Here is a 26,331-nt window from a genome sequence, read left to right on the forward strand (position 1 = left end):
CCTACTGGAAGATAAAAGAGTACTGGAGCACTTCCCATTTCCTTTACAAAGAATTTGGTTTAGCCTGTAGGAGGCACTAGAGGGGCTACATCAGAAAAAGTGTTCATCTTCCCACTCCCAGGCTGTCTTGTGTGCCTTTTCTGTCTCCTGTTGCAGTTCTGACCAACAGCAGAGGTATCGGAGGACTACTGGCTGCATCCTGGCGCTATCCCAGCAGCACACAGTGTACAGGGCCTACTGGGCGCCTTGCAACCATGGCCTAGACTCTCAGACCACTAGCACTCCTACCAAACTGGCCATGGCCCACCTGGCCCCTGAGGTTGTTTCCTGGACTTTGTAAATACACTCTAAACTCTAGGCATCTTAACAACTACAGTAATGCTGACTGTTGTAAGAATGCCATGAATCTATCTACATACCACACAAAGGCTTGTTTCTTGATTTCCCATTAGTAGTGGCCCAGACAAACTAATAGGCTACAACCACACCTTCCCTTCCCCGGTGATGAGATCTGCTCACCAGCCTTGAAGGACCCCCTTCAAAATTTCCTTCCCTGGGTATGCTTGCTTAGCCCCAAGTTATGGTGAGATCTGTCACTTTAATTCTGTATTCTCCTATCACATGAAAATTATTCATTATCATAAATTTTCCTGTTTGTATTATTCCCTGGCTTCTGTTTCTTGTTTGAACTTGTACTGGTAGGTTGTAAAGCAATTGAGGAAGATATCCCAATACTAACCTTTGGCTTTCGCACACTAATGAACACACAAACACACACACAAACACACACACACACACAGACTATACTGTGATGCTAGAACTTCATAATATGCATACATATGATGCTTTATAATACATATTTCCACAAGTCTGGATTTATTGCAACTGTCCAAGTGTAGCATTATTCAAATGGTATACAACTGTTCTAACTAGATTAATTAACTAATTGAACAAAACATTCAGCTAAGGATGTCCTCCACTTGAAGTCTATCATTTAGTGAGACAAGTCTAATAACTGAGTAGTTTCATTAGAAAGAAGGAAGGAAGAAAGAAGGAAGGAAGGAAGGAAGGAAAGAAAGAAAGAAAGAAAGAAAGAAAGAAAGAAAGAAAGAAAGAAAGAAAGAAAGAAAGAAAGGTGTGTTTACTATGCATGTATGGCTGTGTGCTTGTTCACATATGTTTAGGCACATGTGTCCATGCAAGTGCATATATGCATGTGTGTGTGCAAATTCGTATATAGATGGGTGGTCATGCATGAGGAGACCCAAAGTCAATGGCAGGAGTCTTCTTTGATCAATCTCCATCGTATTCTTTGAGGCAGATTCTACCAACTGAACCCAGAGTTCTCTGATATGACTAATCCAGCTTGCTCTTTGCTCTGGCAATCTACTTCTCTGCCTTCTGGGCACTGAAATTACAGGTGGTTGCCATGCCCATCCTGCATTTACACAGGTTCTGGGGAACTCTGGCCCTCACATTTACACTGCAAATACATTTCTCCACTCAGCCATCTCCTAAGCCTCCATGTTTTATTTTTACATTTGTTTCTCAATGGTGCAATGTGTTTTCAATATGGGCTACAAAAACAATAGTGTTTCACTGAGTCTGCTGCTGGAAATTAATCCTAGATAACAGGTATTTAAAAACAAATCAAATTTCTTTTTTTCTGAAATAAAAGCACATTATACATACCAGAAAGAATGCTGATTAAGAAGATATAATTATCCAATATACCAACAACACAGGAAAATGAACATACTCTTAGGGAAAAATATAACCAGCAGATGTCAACCACAAGATGGCATACAGGTGCTCAAGTAATATACAAGGAATTTGACACACTGATTAGAAGTATGCTTCATGATGTAAAGGGGGATGTGTCAAAATATATTTGAATTAAATATTTAATTTGAAATCTCAACATTTCAAGAAAGGGTTCTGAAATATTATATAGTATGAAGCATCAGAAAACAGATTTCTCACCTAGACAAAACTAGCAATAGCAGAATCTTCTTGATGCACCCTTTTAGGGATTCAGGGGTCTGTTTCACATTTGCCACTTACAGGAGAGGAATTGGGTGTTAAGTTGGATAAATCTGAGTCACCCAACGTAGCCCTTATAGTATTAGCACCTACCCATCTCTTATAGCACCTAGCTGCATACATGTTCCTAGAACAAACTGACATAGCTTATAGGAACTGGTGCTTGAGAGAGAGAGAGAGAGAGAGGAAGGAAGGAAGGAAGGAAGGAAGGAAGGAAGGAAGGAAGGAAGGAAGGAAGGAAGGAAGGAAGGAAAGAAAAAAAGAGGCTGTGCTCCAAACATCAGTGCTTTGTGGTTTGATCACAGCACCTTATTACTGATCATACAGGTACATAGAAAGGGGAAGCCATCATTGCACCTTACTTGTAGAATCTCCTCCCTGACTGGCTGAAATAAATTCCAAGTGTTTTAAAGGGTCATAGTTTGTTTCCATAACACCCTTTTTCTTCTGCTTATCTTTTGGGAGCTAGCTTGTAAAAGCAAGTGCAACATGGCGTTAGAATTAGAAAGCGATCACACATTCCCAGAATAAGACTGCGAGCTTAGAAATGAGCTTAAATTCATACCACAATCTGATGATTACTTCAAGACAACTCATCCTAGTCAAAGTCAACAACAGCAACAACAAAGCAGTGAATCCCAGGGAGTGATCTGCATTGGTACATTATTATCAGATTCTAAATAAAAATAATCAAACACATTTTCAAGTAACTGGAAACTGGGGGCTGTTCAAAGGGAGAAGTCACTAGATAATGTGCATGAAAAGAATTTTTAAATATCTCAAAGAAAGAGATGGAAAATAGCAAGGAAAACGATGGGCAGCTAAAATGACAGCATCAATAAAGAGACAGAAAATCTAAAAAGGGAATGAAAAATGAAATTCTGGTGCTGAAAGCTGTAATACCAAAGAGGAATCTTCCACTAGAGTTATTCAAAGACAGATAGATTTGAGTAGGCAGAAGAAAAATCCACAAACTTGGGCTTAGGACTATAGAAGGTAACAGGTTTGAGGAACAGAAAGAAAGATTTAAGAAAATCAAAAGGAACATAGGTAAACTGTGGGACACAAAGAGCCACAAGAATCAACACTTGAACCCAGGAAGAAAGGAGCAGAGAGAGGAACTGAAAAACGAATGGCAGAAGCTTTGCCAAAGATGATGAACACTTAGAATATAAACATCCAAGAAGTTCAACTCCATGTAAGGTTAGAATAGTAACAGTGACATTTTTGGGGATAAGAGAGGACATGGCCTCATACCTAACTATGGGCTGTCCACCTACTCTCTCCTCCCCTATAAACAATCTATGCAACATGCCTGTCTGACATCTCCTTATTCTATAACAGGAGAGAAAGCTACTAGGGACAGGATGATGCTGGGATGTATTCAGGGACACACTGGACATTGATCCATATCTCCAGACCACTTGGGAAAATCAATTTAAGCAATGAGGAGATTTTTTTTCCTTTTTAAAAGTTATATCCTTATGCCTAATAAACTTCTTTAAGAACTCAATCCCATGCCTGTTCTTTTCTCTACCAATGGGCAAGTTCAGTTTTCTGAAAAATCAATACAGACCTACTTTTTCTCACCCCCTTCTTTCATACACACACATACACACACACACACACACACACACACACACACACACACACACACATTTGGTTTTTTTCTAATACACACACACACACATACACATATATAAAACCTGAGAGTTTGTACTCTGTCTCAAGTTACCACATATATTGGTTATTAACTTGTAGCTGGGACAAGAGGAAGGAGATGCTTACTTTGACTTAATGTAGAGTTCATCATGGTGGGGAAGTCATGGCAATAGAAGCTTCAGGTGGCTGATCACACTGGATCCACAGGCAAAAAGCAGAGAGTGAAGAATGCTGGTGCTCAGCTTACTTCGCCTTTTTATAAAGTTCAGAATCCTAGGCCATGGAACGGTACTTCTCGTATTTAGGGTGGGCCATCCCACCTCTGTCAATCCCATAGAGCAACTCCAACTAAATACACACCCAGAAGTTGTTGCCATGGTGATCCTAAATCCAAGCAAGTTGACTATCAAGATTACCCAACCTTTCATGTGATTGGGTATCATGATAAGTTGAAACAAAAGAGACCCACATCAAGACACATTGTAATCAAACTCTGGCACAGAGAATCTCTCCACTGGGGAAGAGGAGCAGCACAATACACAAGAAGACCGGGTAAGGTTACCAGCACATTTCACGTGATATAACTGAGAAGTTAGGAAGTAGTGAGCTGATCCACTTAAAAGATAAGGAACACTAAATAATCAGTCGAGAATCTTATACACAGCAAAACTGTCCCCCCAAAGTGAAAAAGAAGTTAAGATATTGTCAGATAAAAGCTGCAGAAATTCACTAGTGGGAAACTCCCCTTTAAAATTGTTCAATTCAAGGGGAATGCTACAGAAGGAGACAGGAGAGTAGCAGACATCAAAACCATGAAGAAATAAAGACATTACAAACACCAGCACCTCAGCCATGTCAGCTCCCATAACCAGCCCTTCTCAAGTGAATATGTCAAGGCAAATTCTCTTTGTGACCATGAAACATCAGGTCCCCAGAGATCATGGGAGGGGGGGAAAGCACAGCTAGCTATACTACACAAAAGCCTCCGCTACTTTCCAGGAATGGCAAGGAAAATATTTTCCTCTTTCCACTTGTTTTTCTGGTTTTCTCAAGTCATAGAAAAAATAACAAGAGCCAACACATTGCTTCATATGGAAAATATTATTCCACATTAGTTGCATAATGATAATGTGATCTTGGTTTCATGTTCATTGTATTTATATTCAGATTCACATACAGCAAAGGGAAGCATGAAGGGAGGGGGGTGGCTTTTCTCATGGGAAACAAATTGTCCTAAAGTTTAATAGCTTGAAACTTTATTTTAAAATTCCCCTAATTCTTCTGGTCTAGGTCAATTTGTCTTGGAGTTGCATTCAGATAGCAGACACATATGAGTGGATCCATGTGCTGAACCTATAACTGTGTTTGGTGGTTGGCAGTCTGCAGAGACTGTAGCATGAAGGGTAGAATTCCTGGATTGCATGTTCAGTGCATGCTCAGTGCTATTAGATTGTGCCAAGTTGTTTTCACGGGGGTGGGGGGGGTGGGGGGGGTGGGGTGTAGACCATAATATATATAACACGTACTTTCTTTTGACTTCACAGTTTTTTTACTTAGTTTTGAAAAACCATCATACTTTTTGATTGGAGATTTAAGAAAACTTATCTCATTGATGTCTTATTTTATTTTGCCTGTTGACTATTCAGAATATAAGCTTTTTCAAATGTTTATTAGACAGACACGTTTATTTCTCTTTGAACTGTCTCTATATTGTCTACGAATTTCTCTTTGGCGATGTCTCAAAAATGTAAACATTTTTATATGTTCCAGCTCCTAACATTTTTTTCTGTCCCTATTATGAAGACAAGAATCTTACTATAAAGCATTAGAAATTTCTGGATTAACCATTAGGCTAAATTTTAAAAGTGTCTATGTGTCAATTTTTTTTTGGCTTAACCATAACTTACTAAATTTGAAGTAAAAGTTATCAAACTTGAAAAATATATGATTTTTAAAACTTTAATTTTCCCATTCTCCCAAGAGAAGGAGCTTGGTCTACCTCAGCTTGGTATCCCATGCTCTGTTCAAGCCCATGAGAGTCCTGCCCCTTTCTGAATGGAGAGGGAGGAGGAGTGGATGGGGAGGCAGGTAGATGGTAGTGTGGGGGAGGGAACAGGAGGAGAGGAAGGAGGAGAAACTGTGATTGGTATATACGATAAATGGAAAAAATTTTAACTAAATAAAATAAAAATTAAAAAAAAAACTTTAATTTTTGAAAAAAGTAAAAATTCTAGAATATAAACAGATGAATTAGAAATCACCCCGTTTCTTGGATGGGTTGAACAGATGAAGATAGATGAGGAATGTAAGAGTCAGTGAATTATCCAATACAGTGAACAGAAGGAAAACATACTGAAAACCAAATGATGAACTGAATCTCAGGAACTTGTACAAAATCCCAGCTGTAGCATGTGAAGCTTAGAAACCCAAAGGAGAGGAGTAAGAAAATAGTGTAGAAAATAACATTTGGAGTTTAAAGATTAAAGGATGAAAATGATTAAAGATGAAATACACAGAATTACAGAATCAGGAAGTCCATCATGTCCATTGAGAATATATCCAAAAAAAGAACACCAGCTATATCATAATGAATCTGATTGAAGCTAGATGAAGTAGAAACTGTAAATCAACAAGAAGGAGGAGGAGACCACTTTGCTCACAGAACAGCAATGATGGCAGGCATAATGCAGACACACCAGAAAAAATGGAGGCCAGAGAATAATGTAAATTCCTACATGCTAAAATAAACTGTTAGTTCATAATTCTCTATCCAGAAAAAACATGTCATTTTTAACATGAAGATGAAATAAAAACATGCTAAGATAAAAGAACATCAGGAACATTCACCACTGAAAGGATCTATGTCCAAAAACGAGGAAATATTTCTTTAGGTGAAGGGTAAAGATGTTGGGGTAATCTAAGAGTGAAGAAAGAGCTTTTAAATGGGGAAATGATGGCAAATGTAAGAGTATAAACCCATTAAATATGTTTGGGGATTTTACTGTGACTATATCACAATGAAAGTAATGTGAACTGTACGTGTACATAGATGTTCATATCTGCCAACAAGGGTATAACACTACCACTTAATGACACACAGAGATTCTTCTTAAACCCAGGCCTATTAAGTAAAAACTAAAACAATGGTACCATCTGGACGGGGTATATCCCCTATGTCCTGGACTAACCAGAGGTAGCCACAGTGTTATGGAGACTAAGCAGCCGTGCAGCCAGAGCTCAGATCAAAGAGGAGGGCCACAGTAATCAGTCAAGCTGAGCCTGCCCATGGTCATTTCCAGGTAGACTGTCTATGATCACGAGCTACACAGTGAAGCCAGAAAATGTGTAAAAACCAGAAAGCATAAAAACAAGACACCTTTAAAAGCAATGAACAAAGTTTTAGCAATGGACCCCAAAGAAAAAGATATCTATGAAATGACAAAAAAAAATTAGCATAGTATCCGTGAAGTCCAATGAACTACAAGAATATACAAATAGACAATATACCAACAAAACTAAATCTCTAACACAGAACTAAAAATAATATTTTTTGAAGAAAATCCAAGAGATGAAGACTGCTATAGGCCACTCCAAACACAGGGTCCTCACTGAACAATCAGTTCTGAAGCAATGGTTTCAATTAGGAACAAAAGGGAAAGAGATATGGAATGAAGAAAGCCCACATGACTTAAAGGATGCCACCAAGAACAGAAAAAGTACAAAGGGCAATAAAGCATATTTATTGAAATAATGGCTGATCTGGGCAAAGAAATCAATCTCCAGGTAGAGGAAGATCAGAGACGTCCAACCAAATTCAAATCAAAGAGAAGCCCACGAAGTCAAAGAAAATCCAAAGATTAGAAACATACAGCAGGGCAGTGAGATGGTTCAACAGATAAACGCACTTGCTGCCATGCATGACAACCTGAGTTTGATCCCCAGAACTCAAATCATAGAAGGAGAGAACTTAATCCTGTTAAGCTGTCCTCTGGCCTCCACACACAAGCAGTGGCATACAAATACAGAGAGAGAGAGAGAGAGAGAGAGAGAGAGAGAGAGAGAGAGAGAGAGAGAGAGAGAGAGAGAGAGAGAGAGAGAGAGAGAAGAGGGGAGGGGAGGGGAGGGGAGGGGAGGGGAGAGGAGAGGTGAGGAGAGGAGAGGAGAGGAGAGGAGAGGAAAAGAAGAGAAGAGAAGAGAAGAGAAGAGAAGAGAAGAGAAGAGAAGAGAAGAGAAGAGAAAGTAGATACAAAACAAACAACAAAAAAAATATTCAAAGTGATAAAAACAAAATACCAACCAATAGTATTTCACCCCCAAAAGCCATCTTTCAGAAATGAAGGAGAAATAAAACTATGGTATGTTGATACTTTCCTTTAATCCTAGCACTCACTTGAAAGGCAGAGGTGAGTGGATCTCTAGGGCATCAAGACCAGCCAGGACTACACAGTGATACCTCATCTTAGACACCAAAACAGCACCACCAACAAACTAAAACAAATAAGCAAACAAAAACCCAACTAAAATTCTGACAAACCCACGCTCAACGAAGTGATCAACACTCAACCTGGGCCCTATGGGAATTATCAAAAACAATTCTTTAAGATAAATGAAAAGATACTAGTCAACAGCATAAAGTACACACAAGTACACACAAGCACAAAACTCGAGTGTGTAACTAACAGTCTTAAGCAGGACACAGGGAGTCTGCAATGATGGTGTGGGAAGGAAAGTATGAAAGTTCCCACACAAACCTACTAATGATTATTGTTAACAATAACCAACAAGGGATACACATTACCAAGAAATGTGTACAACTGGTGAAGACTTAACCTACAAAATATACAAGAAACTCAACATCTAATTAGAAGAAAACAAAATAGCCAACTGAAAAAGGTTCTCTGGACATAGAATTATCCAGAGGCATATGTTCAGCCTTACTAATCATCAGAGAAATATAAACTGAATTCATAATGTGATGGCATTTCACATCTCCCAGAACAGCAATATGTAAAAAGAAGAAAGACTGTGAATGTTGAATACTGTGTGTGGTGGCATGAAATAGGACTGCCATAACAGTAAACTGCACAGATATTCCCCAAAATCTATTGTGTGAAGTCAGCACATTATCTAGCAATCTTGCTTCTAGACATTGGCTCGAAAGATTTAACACTAGTATGGTTAGGAGGCATCTAACTGCGTGCCCACGGTCACTGAATCACTATTCAAAATGCTCAAATTAACAGCATCATGCTGTGTCTAACAGATGAATGAATAAAACTATAACACATACTCACACACAGACACACACACATACAATCAATATTTTTCAGCCTTGAAAAGAAACAAATTTGATGCAATATAGATGGAGTTTGAAAGCATTATACTTAGTAAAACAAACAATATATATATATTTTATATATACATATATATATATATATATATATAAAACACCAAATGTTCATACTTATATGTATGAAGCTAAATTATTTAAGCTTAGAAAAACAGAGTATAAGTAGTGGTTACCAGAGTACAAGTAGTGGAGCTGAGCCCAATGAAGAGAGAATAAGGGAAGGACACAATCCCTCAATTAATATGGAGGAATGAAGGCTTTTGGAGATGCATTTCAAAGTGTGGTACTGTCTTCGTTATGGTTTCTATTGTTGTGAAGAGACACCATAACCACAGCACCTCTTAGAAAGTTGGGTGGCTTATAGTTTCAGACGTTTAGTCTATTATCATTATAATGGGACATGGTGGCATGCAGGCAGACACGGTACTGGAGAAGGAACTGAGAGTTCTGCATCTTGACCCATAGGCAACAGGAAGTGAAATGTGACACTGAACACAGCTTGAGCATAGGAGACCTCAAAGCCCACAACCCACAGTGACAGACTTCCTGCAACAAGGCCACACAGCTTAACAGTGTCACTACCTGTGGGGGCCACTTTCTTTCAAACCATCACAGGTAAATACTCTTATACAAAGTATTTACAAAGTAGCTAATAGATTAAATTTCCCATGTTCTTACCACAACAGCTAAGTATTTGACTTTATAAGTCTAATATTAATTAGACGTATTCCACATTGATAAATTATGACATCACTTTGTATATCATGATATGTATAAATTATCCGATATGTATAAATTATCTGTTTCTAATAGAAGATGAAAATCATAAAGTTGTGCAGAACAATTTTAAAATGACACTAGGCACAGATGTGTCCTGCATCAAATACTAAGATACTGTAAAATTAGTTTACTTTGAAAGGCTGAAAACTGAGAAAGGCTTGGCTGAAGTTAGTGCCCACACAAACACTGCTATTATTTCAGAAGAGAAAACATGAATGTAGCACGAATTGTTAGAAGGTCTTATTAATAAAAAGTACCCGGAGCCAGGTATTGGGGTGAACGCTGAACGATCAGAGAAGCAGAACAAGCCACAGCTAACCTCACCTGGCCAATTCCTCAGCTAATCTTGTTTCCTCAGACTGGAAGCCTCTGAGTCCTCATCTGAATGCATCTCAGCTGAAGTGCTGCTGCTAAAAGCCTAAAAGCTTAACAGGGCTCTAGTTCCTGGTCCTCATGCCTTATATACCTTTCTGCTTCCTGCCATCACTTCCTGGGATTAAAGGCGTGAGTCACCATGCCTGGCTGTTTACAGTGTGGCTTTGAACTCACAGAGATCCAGACAGACCTCTGCCTCCTGAATGCTAGGATTAAAGGCATGTGCTACCACTGCCTAAACCTGTGTTTAATATAGTGGCTGTTCTGTTCTCTGACCCCCAGATAAGTTTATTGGGGTGCACAGCATTATCAACCACACATGAATAACTTTGAAAGCAGCATCTGTTGAGTCAGCCCTGAAAATCTTGAGATCATACATTTGTCCAATATGTTCCTAGAAAGTATTATGAACACATAAAACCCTACCACATGTAGACTGAGTCTCCTCAGATGACATTAAAACAGCCAGCTCACATGTGAACATACACATGTACTGAGCAGATCACACAAAAGAACTACTACTCACATTCTCATAGAGAGCTTGAAGGGTCTCCAGGTCAACCACGGAATTGTCCAAGTTCACAACAGCTGTGGGTGGGAAAAAAGGCAAAGAAAAGAATGTAAATTACAATAAGACAGCTATGAAATAATGTTTAGCCAGGTCAGGCAATGTGTTCATGACCAGAAGTTGGAGTGCACATGAACTTGAACTTCAGTGTGGATGCTTGCCCTGCTCCAAAGACCATGTCCTAGGAATTTCAATGGCTCAGGTATCAAATTTTAAAATATTTCACTTGTTCTGTGTGCTGGCTAGTGTTATACCAATTTGACATAATCTAGAGTTTTTGAGGTGGAGGGATCCTCAGCTGAGGAAATGCATTCATAAGATCAGGCTGTAGGAAAGCCTATAGGGCATTTTCTTAATTAGTGATGGATGCAGGAGGACCCAGCCCATTGTTGGTGGGGCCACCCCTGGGCTGATGGTCCTGAGTTCTGTAAGAAAGCAGGTTGAGTAAGCCATGGGAAGCAACCCAGTAAGCATCATCCCTCCATGGCCTTTGCATGAGCTCCTGCCTCCAGGTTCCAGTCCTGCTTGAGCTCCTGTCCTGACTTCTTACAGTGACAGACTATGGTATAGGATTCTAAGTCAAATAACATCCTTTCCTCTCTAACTTATTTTTGGTATGGTGTTTTATCACAGCAATAGTAACCCTAACTAAGACATTACAAATACTACATCTCATGATGATTGCTCAAATTTTAGAGAAGTATAAATGGGTCTTTCACTGTTAAACTAAATACATTTGATTTTTTTTCTGTGTACTACTAGAAAGGTAGGCAGCTCATTCCTTGAATCACTGTGTCCTAGTTTAATGCCAATAACTGTTCATGCATGCCAGCTTACCCAAAACATCTGGTGAAGGTACTGTTCGGTGTTTATATTAAGATGATCACAGATAAAATAGGTCATCATTACTCAGGAATGTGTTCTTTGAATGATCTGGTGGGTGCGTGGGGGATTCAGAATGTTGTATTTTGAATTGGATGGATTCATTATAAGTTCGTTAAAACTAATCTGTTTCCCATGGACTTTTAAGACTGAAAATGAGGCAAAATTGTCACAAGGGACTTTTGCCAAGGAGCCACTGCAGAAGCACTCGTGAGATTAAAGATTTGCAGGAGAAAAATCACAGTGTGGATAATCACGATTTTGATATATTTATTTTGATAACTGAGGCAATTTACTATGTCTTTCCCCTTCAAAGCTTAAAGTACACATTTACTAGTTGATACTGGCAAAAGTCCCAAGAAAGAATTAAGAAAGAAAAGTGGAAATTGAAGTACAGGATGGATGAGAAATCTAACCAAGGTAAGTAATGTAACAGTTCTGGGACCAGAGCCCAAATTCACCAACAAATGTTGCACCAAGTAGAATATGATATTTCCACTCTTATAATAATCCCCTCAATTTAAAAATTAGTGTTCCTATATAAATTGAAGGGGAAGATTTTAGCCAAATCTCCTTATTATTAAATTACACCAAGCAGCACAAATTACTAAAATTAAGAGATTAATTCATATTATTTGTTGAGGTAATATATAACAAAATACATGAAGCAATAAAAATAACTAATTCATGTATGAAATTTTGTCCTTTAGTTTTATAGTTTAGTCTAAGGAAAATCTAAATGAATCTAGCCTAAGTAATTCATTTGTAATTCACTAGTGAGTAATTGCCTAGAAATTTTTATATTTCTTTGATGACATAGTGAGAGATTTGTGGGAAAACTACAAAGGAAATATTAATATTAATTTAAGTATAAGATTTCACCCTCAGAACATAATAAAGTCATTCATATTCAAGTAAAACTCACAAGACACATTCATCTTTGTACTGTATCCATCATTTTCTGTAATTATTAATTATAAAATTATGAAGATTGGTGAAACTTTTGCCAAATGAACAAGAAGAAGAAGTGATCCAAACTAACAAAGTAGAGATGGAGGGGGAGACAGTACCAAGGACACAGGAAATTCAGAGAATCAGATGACATTCTAAAATTCTGTATTATACCAGCCTGGGAAACCTAAAAGGAATGAATAAATTTCTAACTCCATATGACCTACCAATGTTAAACCAATGAGGCAAGTAATTTAAAGAGACTTACACCATCCAGTGATACAGAAGCAGTAATTTTCCAAATTCTTTTTACAATAGTAATAATACCCCAATACCAAAACCACACAACTCAAAGAAAGTTATAGGCCAATATTTCTGATATGCAAAAATTGTCAGTGAAATATGTGCAAAATGAATTCAATCATCACATAGATACAAATATTGTCAGTGAAATACTTGCAAATGAATTCAATCATCAAAAGGCTTTCCATCATGATGATCAGCTTTATCCCAGAGATACAGAAATAGTTTGGCATACATAAATCAACAAACATAATCCATCATATGAATAGAAAAAAGTCAGAAACCACATGATCATCTGTCTCATGAGATGCAGAGAAGGCCTTTGGAAAAAAATCCAATATTCCTTTATGATAAAAGTCCTGGAAAGACTAGGGACATGAGGGATATATCTCAATGTAATTGTTAATTTCATTAAAATTTTTCATCCAGGTATATATTGTATGTTGAACATATTTTCTCTCATTCTCTTTTGCCCCTTTTCTTGCCCCTCCCATCTTCGTTCTCTCCTTTGTTTCTCTAGAATTTCCATATATATATATATATGTGTGTGTGTGTGTGTGTGTGTGTGTGTGTGTGTATATATGTTTGTGTATATATATATATATATATATATATATACACACACACACACACACACACACACACACACACACACAAACACATACATGGCTTTTTATAGAGATGTACAATTGAATAATTGCAAATGAGAGAAAAACATACAATGTCACACAATTTACTTAATACAGTTGCTTCCAGTATTACCCATTTTCCTGAAATTACACAACTTCATTCTTTTTATTGTGGCCACAAACTTACATTTTTAAAATCTATTCCTTGGTTTTCGACACCTACATGAGTTCCATTACTTGGCTATTGTGAAAAGTACTGCAATAGACATTGGTATACAAGTGTCTGAGACATGGTAGCTGGGTCACATGATAGATCCACTTTTAGGTTTTTGAAAAGTCTCTGGATTTACATAGTGGCTAGCCTAGTGTACATTCCCAACAGCAGCATATAAGGGTTCCCTGTTGTCCACACCCTCACTAGCATTTGATATTTATTGATTTTTTTTTAATGATTACCTCTATAGTTGGGAGTAAGATGGAACCTCAGTGCAGTTTTATTGGCGAAGGAAGGCACATGGGGGGGGGGGGGCAGGTGCATATGCATGAGTACGCAGCTATGTGGGAAGGTAAGGGAATCTCTTTAGGTGTTGTTTCTCAAGTACCATCTATCTTAATTTTTTGAGACTGCATCTTGCACTACTACTACTACTTGGAACTCATGAAGTAAGCTGAGCTAGATGGCCAGCAAGCCTCAGAGACACCTATCTTCTCCCCATTGCTGGGGTTATAAGCACATGTCACTACGATTTTTTTCTAATGTGTGTTCTGGGCATTGAACCTTATGTTAGCAAGGTAAGCAGGTTCCTCTCTGAGCTACTTCTTCAGCCCACAGTGGAGTTTTTATGAATTTTCAAATTATTTTTATTGTTTTTTGAGATTAATATAATTATATCACTTTCCCTTTCCCTTTTCTTCATCCAAACTCTCCCATGTACTTCTCTGTGCTCTTTTTTAAATTTATGACATCTTTTCCTTAATTGTTTATATATACATGTATGCATATATATATATATATATATTTCTTAGTATATAAGTAAAACTTGTTCACTATGTATAAAGTTCCTGGTATGTGTGTTTTCAGGACAAACCATTTAGTATTAGGAAGTCTTAATAGTCCCGAGGAAAGACAATTTCTCCTGTTTTCAGGATCACTCAGCTACCTGCTGAGGACTCCTTCTAGATTAAGCCCATCAAACTCCAAAACTAAGTTTTAGAAGAGAAGGTGCCATACCAAAGGGTATCGAAGAGGAAGAACATTATAATTAGGCAGTAAAAACAGAGAAAGTAGTGGTATGTTATCGTTTCTGAAGTGGATCTAATTTTCTTAACCCTTTTTTCTTTTTAAACTATGTTCTTCATATTTATCTTCTAAAACTTTGAGTGAAACATTCCACTTATAATATCATGCTTTTATGTTTGAAGTATCCCTTTGTGTACTAAGAATGATGCTAGAGTCATTCAGGCAACAGTTATAGCTACCTGAGAACAGTGTTGTGGGTGGTCGAGAATATTTAGTCAACATCTACACTGGTTTCATTGTTCCCAACAATTTCTGGTGGCAGCTGGAATCACTATAGCAAAAGATGCAATCATTTTCATGGACAAATGGGATGTCTAACAAATAGCAACCTCAGACTCTAGCCAACATAACCTCTGGAATATTCCCTAACTTCTACTCTCATATGGATCTCCAGATCCCCTGACTTCTAAACTTTTCCATAAGCAAAATTCATCAGTACACCTAGACCGCCCCTCCCACCCCCCCATACACCCATTTTACAGAAATAAATCATGGGAAGATGGCTTAGTCAGTGAATTGTCTGCCATATGTGCATGAAGACCTGAGTTTGGATCCCCAGCACCCACATAAAAGCTGGCCATGGAACCTAGTTACCCTAGTGCTGAAGAAGGGAAGATGATACTTAGCCAGTGAGCTCCAGGATCAGTGAGAAATCTTGCCTCAGAGAATACAATGGAGAGGAATAGAGGAAGATACCAAATGTTGATATCTGCCCTCCATGTTCATGAGCATGCACACTTACAAACACACTATGTCCCTCCGTGGAGACTGTAAAAGTAGCACAGATCTTGCTTTAGCTATCACTGGGCTGTTAGGGTGTCCTAAATACAATAGCCATTTTTAAATTATTTCTTGTATATTTTGAGATTATAATATAATTACATCACTTTCCCCTCCCCTTTCCTCCCTCTATGCCCTTATTCATACTCCTCCTTGCTCTCTTCCAAATGCATGGCCTTGTTTCATTATTGTTACATAAATACATGCATGTATATATGTATGTATGTAACATATGTATGTATGTATACACACATATATAAATACAATGTAGTGGGTCTATATAATGTTATTTGTATGTATGTTTTCAGGACTGATCAATGGATATTGTATAACCAAATTACTATATGTGCTCTTCTTTGGGGAAGGCTATTTCTCCGTCAGCACTTCTATTTAGTTGCCTGTGATTCTTTACATAGTATTGAGTCTTCATGGGCTCTCCCCATTCACTTTGGGATATCTGTTGCTGTTGTCCTTATTCAGCTCATGTTTAGGCAGTCATGTTGGTTAGGCTTTACGGGTGGAACTTCTTAAAATACTAGGAGACACTGTCTCACAGCAAACTACCTGATCCTCTGGCTCTTACAATTTTTCTGCTCCTTCTTCCATGATATTTCTGGAGCCTTATACTCCAAAAGTTTTTTGTAGAGGTATCCATTGGAACTAGGCTTCAGAGACCTGCATTTTGACATTTCCTTAGTTTAGAAAAATTTCAGAGGTAAAATGGAAACACTTTGACCCATCCTGCAGAGAGAAGCCACCATAGCTAGTCTTAGGATACAGGAGCCCCATTTTATAATACATTTACCTTACGACTCCCATAGGCTCACAAAGGCAAAGACATCTGTAGAAACAAAAACTCAATACTGGCATGGGCAAGAATACCTGCTGCCAAGCACACAGAAAGCTGCAGTGAAAAGAGAGAGATCACAAAGCCAAGGGCAGCAGACAGACATTATTGTGGGAAGATCCTCTGTCTCAATGAAGAAAGGGAAAACCTTGTTTGGAAATGTCTAGAATTGTTATATGAAACTGTGCTGGATAGTGTTCTATCAAGTTGACACAAGCTAGAGTTATCTGAAAGGAGGGAACCTCAATTAGGAAATTGTCTCCAGAAGAGCCAACTGTAAGGTGTTTTCTTCTTTAGTGATTGATGGGGGAGGGCTCAGCGCATTGTGAGTGGGGCTGCCCCTGGAATGGTGGTCTTGGGTTCTATAAGAAAGCAGGCTGAGCAGGCCATGCTGAGCAAGCTAGGAAGCAGCACTCCTCCATGGCCTCTGCATCAGCTCCTGCCTCTGGGTTCCAGCCTTGTTTAAATTCCCATCATGACTTCCGTCCATGAGGAATAGTGATATGGAAGTGTAAGGCAAATAAACCTTTTCCTCCCTAACTGGCTTTTAGGTCATGGTACTTCATCCCAGCAACACTATGCCTGACTAAGACAAAAACTCAGTGAAGCATAGATGCCTCGAAAGACTGCATGTTTCCAAGCAGCTCAATCACAAAAGAATCAAGAATTATATGTGACATTCCTTTATGAGAGAATACCTGTGAGCTAATCCCCCAATGAAAATATTCGCACCTGGAGGGCTCATAAAGAAAAAAAAAGAAAAGAACTGTCAAAATGTGTTTGATAAGAAAAATCACATAAAGATGCAGTCAAGCACTTTTAAAAATGTGGCTTTGTTTTGCTCAGCTAGGCCAAAAAATCCTGCTAATGCCTTAAGGAAGATACGGTTTACCAAAGGGCAGTTTGCTACTGCATTCATCTAAACATTTCACCCTTGAGAGATGGGAATTACACAGCCCTCTTCAAGTTGCCCATCACTACACATGCTCCAGCATCTGGACATGTTGGGCCATCAAGCACCAAGAAGAATGTGGGTATATCCACACTCAGACAATCCGTTTGTTTTGTGGTAAATGTGACAGGGTTAGCACTATTTACAGTTTTTGCCATAGCTCAGAAGAGAAAAATGAATCCAATTCTGTCCACCTCTCCAAATATAGTACTGTAATTCATAGAAAATATAAAAAGAGGCCTCGGTAGATGGCTCAGTCAGTGTCTTAGTTAGGGTTTCTATTGCTTTGAAGAGACACCATGGTCATGGTAACTCTTTTAAAGTAAAACATTTCATTGTAGTGGCTCGCTCACAGTTCAGAGGTTTAGTCCATTATCATCATGGCAGGAAGCAAGGCAGCATGCAGGCAAAAAGGTACTGGAGAAGGAGCTAAGAGTTCTTACATTCTGACTTACGGGCAACAGGAAGTGATCTGAAACACTGGGCATGGCTTGAGAATGTAAGAATTCAAAACCCATCCCACAGTGACACACTTCCTCCAATAAAGTCATTCATATCAATCCTAACAAAGCCATGGCTCCTAATAGTGCCACTCTCTATGAGCTTATGGGGCAATTACATTCAAACTACCACAGTCCATAAGTGTTTGCTGAGCAAGCCTGAGGACATCCATTTAGACCTCCAATATTTGCATAAAAATATGGGTCTCACAGCGTGCAGCTGTAACCTCAGTGTGGGAAGCTGGAGACAGGAGGATTCCTGGAACTTACTAGACAGCGAATCTGGCCAAAGCAGTGAGCTCCAGGTATAGTACCAGACTCTGTTTCAAAAAACAAGGTAGAAAAATGATTGAGGAAGATGCCTGATGCTGACCTCTGACCTCCACACACATATCCACACACATGAATGCTCACACATACATACATACACACACACACACACACGCACGCACGCACGCACGCATGCAGAGAAAAATAAAGGATGAAGCAAAATACAGGAAATATGTACATATAGATTTAACTGTGAGCTAATTTCTCAGTCTTTCCCTGGGAGATGTTATTCCTCAGCCACCCTATGGGAACCTTATGAGATGTTTGGCTTGGCAGTCTTTAAATACTCACATTTATAGGCTCTTGACTATCTGAAGTCATTTGGAATTATGTAAAATCTATGTATGTTAAATGGAGGATAAACCAATGTCCCTGTTTTTGGATTCCACATAAAAGAACAGCACTCTGTTCCTCATATTTGTAAGGTCTTATATCTTAATAGTGTTCTTCTCATTCAAGTCCACAGTTTATTCAATAAGATGTTTTAACATACTAAAATCAACGAAATGTTATAGTGTCCCCCAAATTATTTGAGACTTACATCTATGCTCTGAAATCCACACAGACCTGGATGTAAAACATGGGTCTGCACCTAATCAGCTCTGTGTTTCCTGCAGGCATTTGTAGGCTCTTTGGGCCTCAGCTTTTTCATAAGGGAAATGGGTCTGTAGGTGGCCATATTGTTATTAAGAATAGAGATAACAGATCTATTGCATGGAGCAGTCTGGCATAGTCAGTGCTCAAAAATCAAAAGGTTGAAGGGGCCTGCTAGAGGAAGGACTGGGCCAGAAAGTGGAGGAAGGGGACAAAGTAGAGGGCAAGGATTGACAAGAGAAAGAATTCATGACAATGCCAATATCAAACTCATTACTTTGTATGGTTAGTTTAAAAACTCCTTAAAAATGCTTATACTTCATAGCATACAATGATGCTATGTGCCATTGTGGATATACTTGTTCCTGTCAAACAACATATAGGTTAAAAAACAGGAGTGTATATTTCATACATTAGAATGACATTTAGAATGACAGCATGCTAGAAACACACACACACACACACACACACACACACACACACACACACACACACATCCAACCAAGCTAATCATCTGTTTTGCACATGGAGAACTATGGGAAAACGGACAGATTTGAAGCTAGCAGGCAGCATATGAAAATATCCATGGTCAGAAATACATCATCATTGGTAACACCTGAAAAGTTCCTCCACCCAATGATAATGCTGCGATGACCAGTTTCATTACTACACAAAACAGAACTGCAGCTGACGTAGTAGGAGGTCAAAAGGGATCATTTCCCTACAGGAGGACAGTCATTCCAGAAGCATCTTTTTCAAGATCAGCAAAGGATGCAACTAGTACAAAGTAGTTGCATTTGCCTACAAAGGAGACAGGATAGCTTTCTGAAAACACCCACCATTCATTCATGGAACAATTATTCAAGAGTTCAAAATCTGAACTGGAGATTCTTCCTAGCCCTGAAGATGGAGTGATGAAGGTGACAGGTACAGTCCTTTCTCTTGTAGACTTCATGTAGTCCCTCCCCTTGTAACTTCATGTAGCCCCACCCCTTACAGACTTCATGTAGCCCCTCCCCTTACAGACTTCTTGTAGCCCCTCCCCTTGCAGACCTTAGAGCTTCTTAACAATTAAAATGGAATGTTACTTAAAAGAAGAAAAGAACATTTTTATAAATTCAATAATTTTGAAATTGACCTTCATTTAACCCATCTTCTCTTTTTAGGGAATTTTATTATGGTGAGGTCAGAATTCTTAATGTTTTACACATAGGCTACAGACTTTCTGGCTGGGAAGAAAGAAGTCAATGTGATACACAACTCAAGATTGGTATGTGCCAAGCAAACTTGCTTACATGAGGGTAAGGACGTACGTTTCTGATTAAGTCGGTAGGCTGCATGTACCTATAGGCTCTGTTTATAAGAACTGTACAAGTTAAACTACTGGAGAACAAATGCATTTTGTTTGAGTCAGTATGTCGCCTTCTTGTCTAGGCAGGGGGAAAAAATGGATACTAAGACTGTAATCCTTTCCGAATAAAATCTTTAAACGCAAACATGATTGCCATTGTAGACTGTTTAATCTGGTGATATTGTATTTCATTTCTGTTTTTGGAGAGGTTTGTTGATTTGACCATAGTGGGTTTGACTCCATGCTTATCTCAACTGTTTAGATAAGACATATTTGACTTTGGCAGGTGACAAAATCTAGGGTGTGGAATAAGAGGTAGAAAAAAACAGGCTGGCAAGTTCCCAGGTAGTGTTTATTTTAAGCATAGTGTATAGATGAGTAAATTGCTTCAGACAACTCACTGGACTTTGTGTAAAACACCCACTGTCTGCTGAATGTTTTCTGTAAAGGAGCACTGCACAATGTCCTTTATTGGGCATAACAGACTTCACCTTCTTGCTTAGGTAAACATTTACACTCTTGTAAAAGTAGGCTCAGTAAGTTCCCCTGAAAATAGGACCCTACCTCTGGGATCACGTTTTTTGCTCCCGTTTTCTGACATATGCTTTTGAAAAGTAAGAGTATTAAATTTTCTTTCAAAAGTAAACATCTATATTGCCTAAGAAATATATGATATGTCTTACATCAAAATAACTTATACACTGTTAATATCCATATATTTCAGTCTAATTCTACATAAATTCATCTTACTTTGAAGGAAATTACAAGCAGAAAAGCTTGCATTTATAAACACAATAATTAAAGTTTTTAGAGACAAAAACTTCAACATAATTGACCTAATTAGTTGCCAGTAAGTTTCAGCATTTGTATTTTATTTTGGCAGATATACTGAGGAGAGAAAAGGAGCTAAGGAATATAGTCAGTGCAAGTTATAAGGAAGATAAGAAAATGTAAAAAACAAAGGAAACTTAGCTGAGAATTGTTAATATGTAACTAAGAAGTGTAGAGCTAAAACTAGACATATATGGTAATCCTTTCACTGTCTACAAAGGTGAACTCACCTAACTTGTGCTTTGTGTCTACTTTTCCAAACACATAAAACTACAATAATCTTAATAGCTACCTAACTGTTATAAGCTGCTTTGCATAGATATTAACAAAACACTTAAAGGAACAGCAGAGGAAGGATCTCTTTATCTCATGGCCTCAGAGAGTCAATCCATGCTTGCACTTTCAAAGAACATTAAAATGGTAGCAAAATGTGTTAGGTGAGAGTCTTGGTTATGTGGTATGTAGTAGGGAGGAAAGCATGGAACTGATGGAATGTTAGAATAAAGTAAGAAAAGGCAGTAGGACTGAATGAACCATTGGCCCACAATGCCAACATCTACTTTTGTTAGAAGGGAAGGGCTAGTCAGTCTAATAAAATAATGAAGCACCTTAATACTCACTAAGGCAATCACAGTCCTTAACACATTCTTTAAAAACATCCCTACTGGATAATTCATGCCTATATACAATGCATCTTGATACCAGCAGTGTCTGCAATTCCTCTCCACCTCTTTCCATATTCCCCTTACCCAAAACCCTGCACCAAATTCACATTCTGTCTTCATGGTCCACTGAGTCAAATTAGTGCTATCCTTAAGTGCATGAGTGTAGGGCCATCCACCAGAGCATAGGCAATCTAATAGGGCCCACCTCCTTGAAGACAACTTACTCTCCCTACCTCGGCCACCTTTATCTGCCAAGGTTTCTTAGCCACAAGTGGTATTTTGTGAGCCCCTCCCCACGAAGGGTGGGTTTCTGCATGGCTAGATCTTCTGTAGGTCTTGTCTAGCCAAGCACAGCTACTGTGAGTTCATGAGTGCAACAGTCTGATGCAGCCAAAAGACAGTTTCTCCGAAGTCCTCCCTAACCTCTGCCTTTTGTAATAGTTCTGCCTCATCCTAGGAATTGGTACACAAGTCTGTCATGCTTAAACACCTTCTCCTCTGTGTCTTCAGCATAGGAAAAAAAAAAAATCACACCAGAGCATAACCAGAGCCACAAAACCAGACAGATGATATGGTAGGCTGTGACAATAAAAGAAGTTTTAGAGCTAGTCCTCCAAGTGGTCCACCCAGTGACCACTATGTATAATGTGCACCCACATCAGCTTTTTCCGTCTGTGTCTTACTCTCTGCCCTGCCTCCTTCTCCTCCCTGCTCCTCTCACACCTACACTGTGGATGCTCACTCAAGCCCAACACTAGGATTCTACATACAGCTACTGCAGCTGCCTTTAGCAGAATACACTGGCTTTACAACTTATGGAGGGAAACGATCATGCACCTTTTTTTTTTTTTTTTCAGCTTAAGCCTCTGATCCAATCACTAAGTTGAGAATTCTCAGGAAGACAGCCTAAGTTCAGAGCTTAGTACAGGATCTAGATTTCCCCAGTCCATAGCACAGCTTCATTGCTTGCTGATTTGGAATCCTAGAAGTAAATTACCTATATCACAGAGCAGTCACTAGCCTACATAGTAATGGTGGGTATTGACTATTATTATTAGAAACTGAATTATCTTTACATTTGAAACCATAAAAAAAAAAAGGCATGTGCAGGGCCTTGCAGATGACCTCCTTCAGCATTTCTCTCAATTCATAAATTCTCTTTACAACTTAATTCATAAAAAGTCCATATTGTCATTAACAAAACTATCAAACTACCCTTTTAGATTCTCCCATGTCCTGTAAAGAGCCTATTATGGTGCTCCAGCAGTTCAAGCATGGGTGGCACACAGTTCCTCTGCAGTCCATCACAGAAGTGATGAACGTTATAAAGGGAATCATGGTTATGGTAGGTCTTTCTATGCAGTTTATTTTCTTACCTGTGTGCCCACAATAGTCTGATTAAAACTGAATGTAAATTAAACTCCGTAGAAGCTGGCATGCAGTCCACCTCAGAACTTAAACAACAAAACCTTAATTAATTAGTATTAAGCTGGGAGGTGGTGGTGCACACCTTTAATCCCAGGACTCAGGAGGCAGAGCCAGGCAGATCTCTGTGAGTTCGAGGCCAGCCTGGGAAGGCGCAAAGCTACACAGAGAAACCCTGTCTTTAAAAACAAACAAACAAACAAAAAAATAGTATTAAAATGTATATACTGCGTTTGGTCTGAAAACACTACTAGCAAAGTAAAGATTCTATATTATTGAGAGGAAGAAATAAGGCCATTAACAGCATAATCCAAACTATCACCACAGTCCTGCCACAAGGTAACATGCCCTTACATCACTGTGGTGCCTTACCCATTTCCTCTCATGTCCACACACTGAGCTTCAAGGCATCACTGTGGTTGTATTTCTAGAATTCACCATGTGGGACTAGGACATGAGTGGCTCAGTAAAGAAAAGGTAGAACACAGTGTCACTCTGTCGTCCCTCACCTCTAGCACTATCAGATGATGGGGTGCAGAAGTCAAGAAGCCCTGCAAGCCTCTCAAATGTGGTCATGTTGAAGAAGCACTCGTGTAGAAAACATCAAAGAAGCCAGTTTCTGTATACAAGCACAACATGAATCCCCAGCCATTTGTTTTGTTTATTTTTGTAATGCTCTCACAAATTGAGTTCCGCAAAATAACAATCCAAATGCCACCTTTCCTCGAGGATTACACAAAAGGATTGTTTCTGTGACAACCACTCCTTCATAAATAGTGGCTCAAGAGTCAAGCTCATGTGACTAATATGTCCTCGCTATGTGCTCTGCACTCAGATCTGTGCTTCGCCTCCACACACGCCCTTCCGGGTCCAGCTCATTCTGCTTCCACCCAATGATTTGAGCAAACAATGGAGTGAACATGGCCTACACTGCAGTAAGGCTCTGAGCTTAGGTTCACAGATAAATTCCACAGTACAGCAAAAATAAGTACACAAATACATGATACCTAAGTCATACAGGAAGTGCAAGGAAGAGAAAGAACACAGATTCGCAGCTTAGCAAGCCCCAAGTTTTATGTTCCTTCTGCCCATAAAAGTGTAATCAAGAAGTCCAACTCTCCGAGTATCATAAAAACGTTAAAAAAAAAAAATCATCTCGGGGCTTTTTGCTGAGCCTTTAAGAAAAGACTTAACAACAGCTATTTTCCCTTGACTTAATAAGCTATGTGTAACTTAAAATGATATATGAGGTCTTTCTTTTCGTAAAAAATAACTCTAGGTAATGAACTTTATTTTAAATTAAAGCATATTCTCATATCGAATTTCTGAAAGTCAGTTTTAATGAAAGCATACTATTTCACATGTCTTTTTCTCCATCCACTACAAGGCTACAATTGATTTAAAAAAAAAAAAAAAAAAAAAAGGTTACCCTGGGCTCCCTGCAGCCTACCTCTGCTCAAATTTCTATTTCTAACTGACTTTGCATTTCAATGAAAACCATTCACTCCACTATCCACCAGCATTTACTATGATTTTAATGTCTTGATAAATATAATAAACAGGTCTTAAAATTCTATATCCCATGTGAGCAAAACACTCCAAGGTCAGAAAAAAAAGGGGGGAGGGGGAGAGGGGACATGAAGCAATGTCTAAGCAAAGCTTTGTAAACTTCAGTTTCATAAAGCAACCAGACACTGAAAAACATAGTAGGAAAACACATTACCCACACTGAACCTAATTTTTTTGAGAGCATTACATACAAAACTAAACAAATGATTGTGGATAAACTTTCTTTTGGTAATTAATAGGCAAATGAAAAAAAAAACTTGTCTCTGAGAAGGAAACTAGAATCTATATGAGAAAAAAGACCTGGAGTTTGTAATCTACAACTTGTTTATAGAAAGTTCTGCATGAAAAACATGATTCAGTTGTAGCCCAGCAGGGTATAGGAACTACTCCATGTGCGGGTTACCTAAACACACGTGAAATGTCACCATAATAACAACCCTTCTGAGCTCCAGGGGTTCAGAAAGGCCTCTTCCAGAATTTTTGTGTTTGTGAAGAAAACGTTCTGGTGTGTTTTACTCATAACTTGAAGCCACAGTGCCTACCAGGAAAAATCAAATGTTGTAGGATAAAATGGAAGCTTCTGTCTGTGTTGCTACTTAGAGAGTCTCCTCTCCCATCCCACCCTAGGAGTCATTGCCCAAGAAAGCCAGAATCCATTTGACTGCTCCTTCACATGCCACCCGGAGCCAAGAGCTATGCATGTGAAGGGCCGCTGACTCACACAGCATGGAGACAATGTTTAAGAAACCACACAATTATGGCAGCCCTCAGCCTTTCAAGTTTCCAAAACAAACTGCTCTCCTTAGAGATAAAACACCCACCGTCCAAAGATACAGCTGGGCTCAACTCCTAAGAGGCACAGATGTAAATATTTCTCATATTTATCTTCATTCAGAAAACACAAATGGAGATGGCCCCATACTAAATTCGGCATTTCTCTAACCCTGGCTGCGAATAGAAATAACAGGTCTCAGACATGATCCCCTGGAACTGTAATTCCAAGTTCCTCCTTCTCTCTCCTCTTGCTCCCAAACTCTGTGAGAAGGAACTGCTTATATATGCTACGCCCACCCCAGGTCTGCAGCGAAAGCTTACAGGAAAACCTATTGGGCCGAATCAACAAAGAATAGTCTACATTTCCTCTCCTATTGGTGACCAGGGCAGGGGGAGGTGTTGTCTCTGTTTCAAACACACTCAAGGTCTACAGACATATATCATTTCTCAAGAAGGACAGAGGAATGGAATGGGATTTAGTGTCCAATATGGGCAGTGCTATGTGTTGATAAGAAATCTTGGACAGTTTATAATAAAGAATAAACTGAGCATCAGAATATGGCATGATGTTTTTCCCCAGGTTTACTCAACTCACCAGCTAGTGGGAGAACTGGAATTCAAATCCATCTCAATCAGTTTGGGCTGTCATGACAAAATGCCACTGACTGAGTGGCTTAAACAAAAGAAATCTATTTTGTCGCAATTCTACAGGGTGGGAAGTCCGACACCTAGTTGCTGGAGGAGGCTGAAGATGTAAATCAACTGACAAAATACTTTCCCAGCATTGGGGAAGCCCTGGGTTCAATCTGCAGGACCACATGCACCAGCATGATACAGCACACCTGTAATCCCTGCATTCAGAAGGGAGGT

The 26,331-nt window shown here is 38.9% G+C and overlaps 1 protein-coding gene and 1 long non-coding RNA gene across 3 annotated transcripts in view; one reads left to right on the plus strand and one right to left on the minus strand.

Annotated features, from left to right (window-relative positions):
- The window catches only part of Fmn2 (formin 2), a 298,406-nt gene that overhangs the window by 135,934 nt on the left and 136,141 nt on the right, over window positions 1-26,331 (minus strand). For both annotated transcript variants that reach the window (XM_059280275.1, XM_059280274.1), the window contains one exon: window positions 10,737-10,798. In XM_059280275.1, coding sequence (XP_059136258.1) covers window positions 10,737-10,798 — 62 coding nt within the window. The remainder of the gene's footprint in view (window positions 1-10,736; window positions 10,799-26,331) is intronic.
- On the plus strand, window positions 10,684-17,625 carry LOC131925033 (uncharacterized). Its single transcript, XR_009383129.1, has 3 exons — window positions 10,684-10,980; window positions 11,977-12,080; window positions 17,022-17,625. It is a non-coding gene; the product is annotated as an uncharacterized LOC131925033 (long non-coding RNA).

Source organism: Peromyscus eremicus, chromosome 15 (assembly GCF_949786415.1).
Source record: "Peromyscus eremicus chromosome 15, PerEre_H2_v1, whole genome shotgun sequence".
Taxonomy (NCBI): Eukaryota; Metazoa; Chordata; class Mammalia; order Rodentia; family Cricetidae; genus Peromyscus; species Peromyscus eremicus.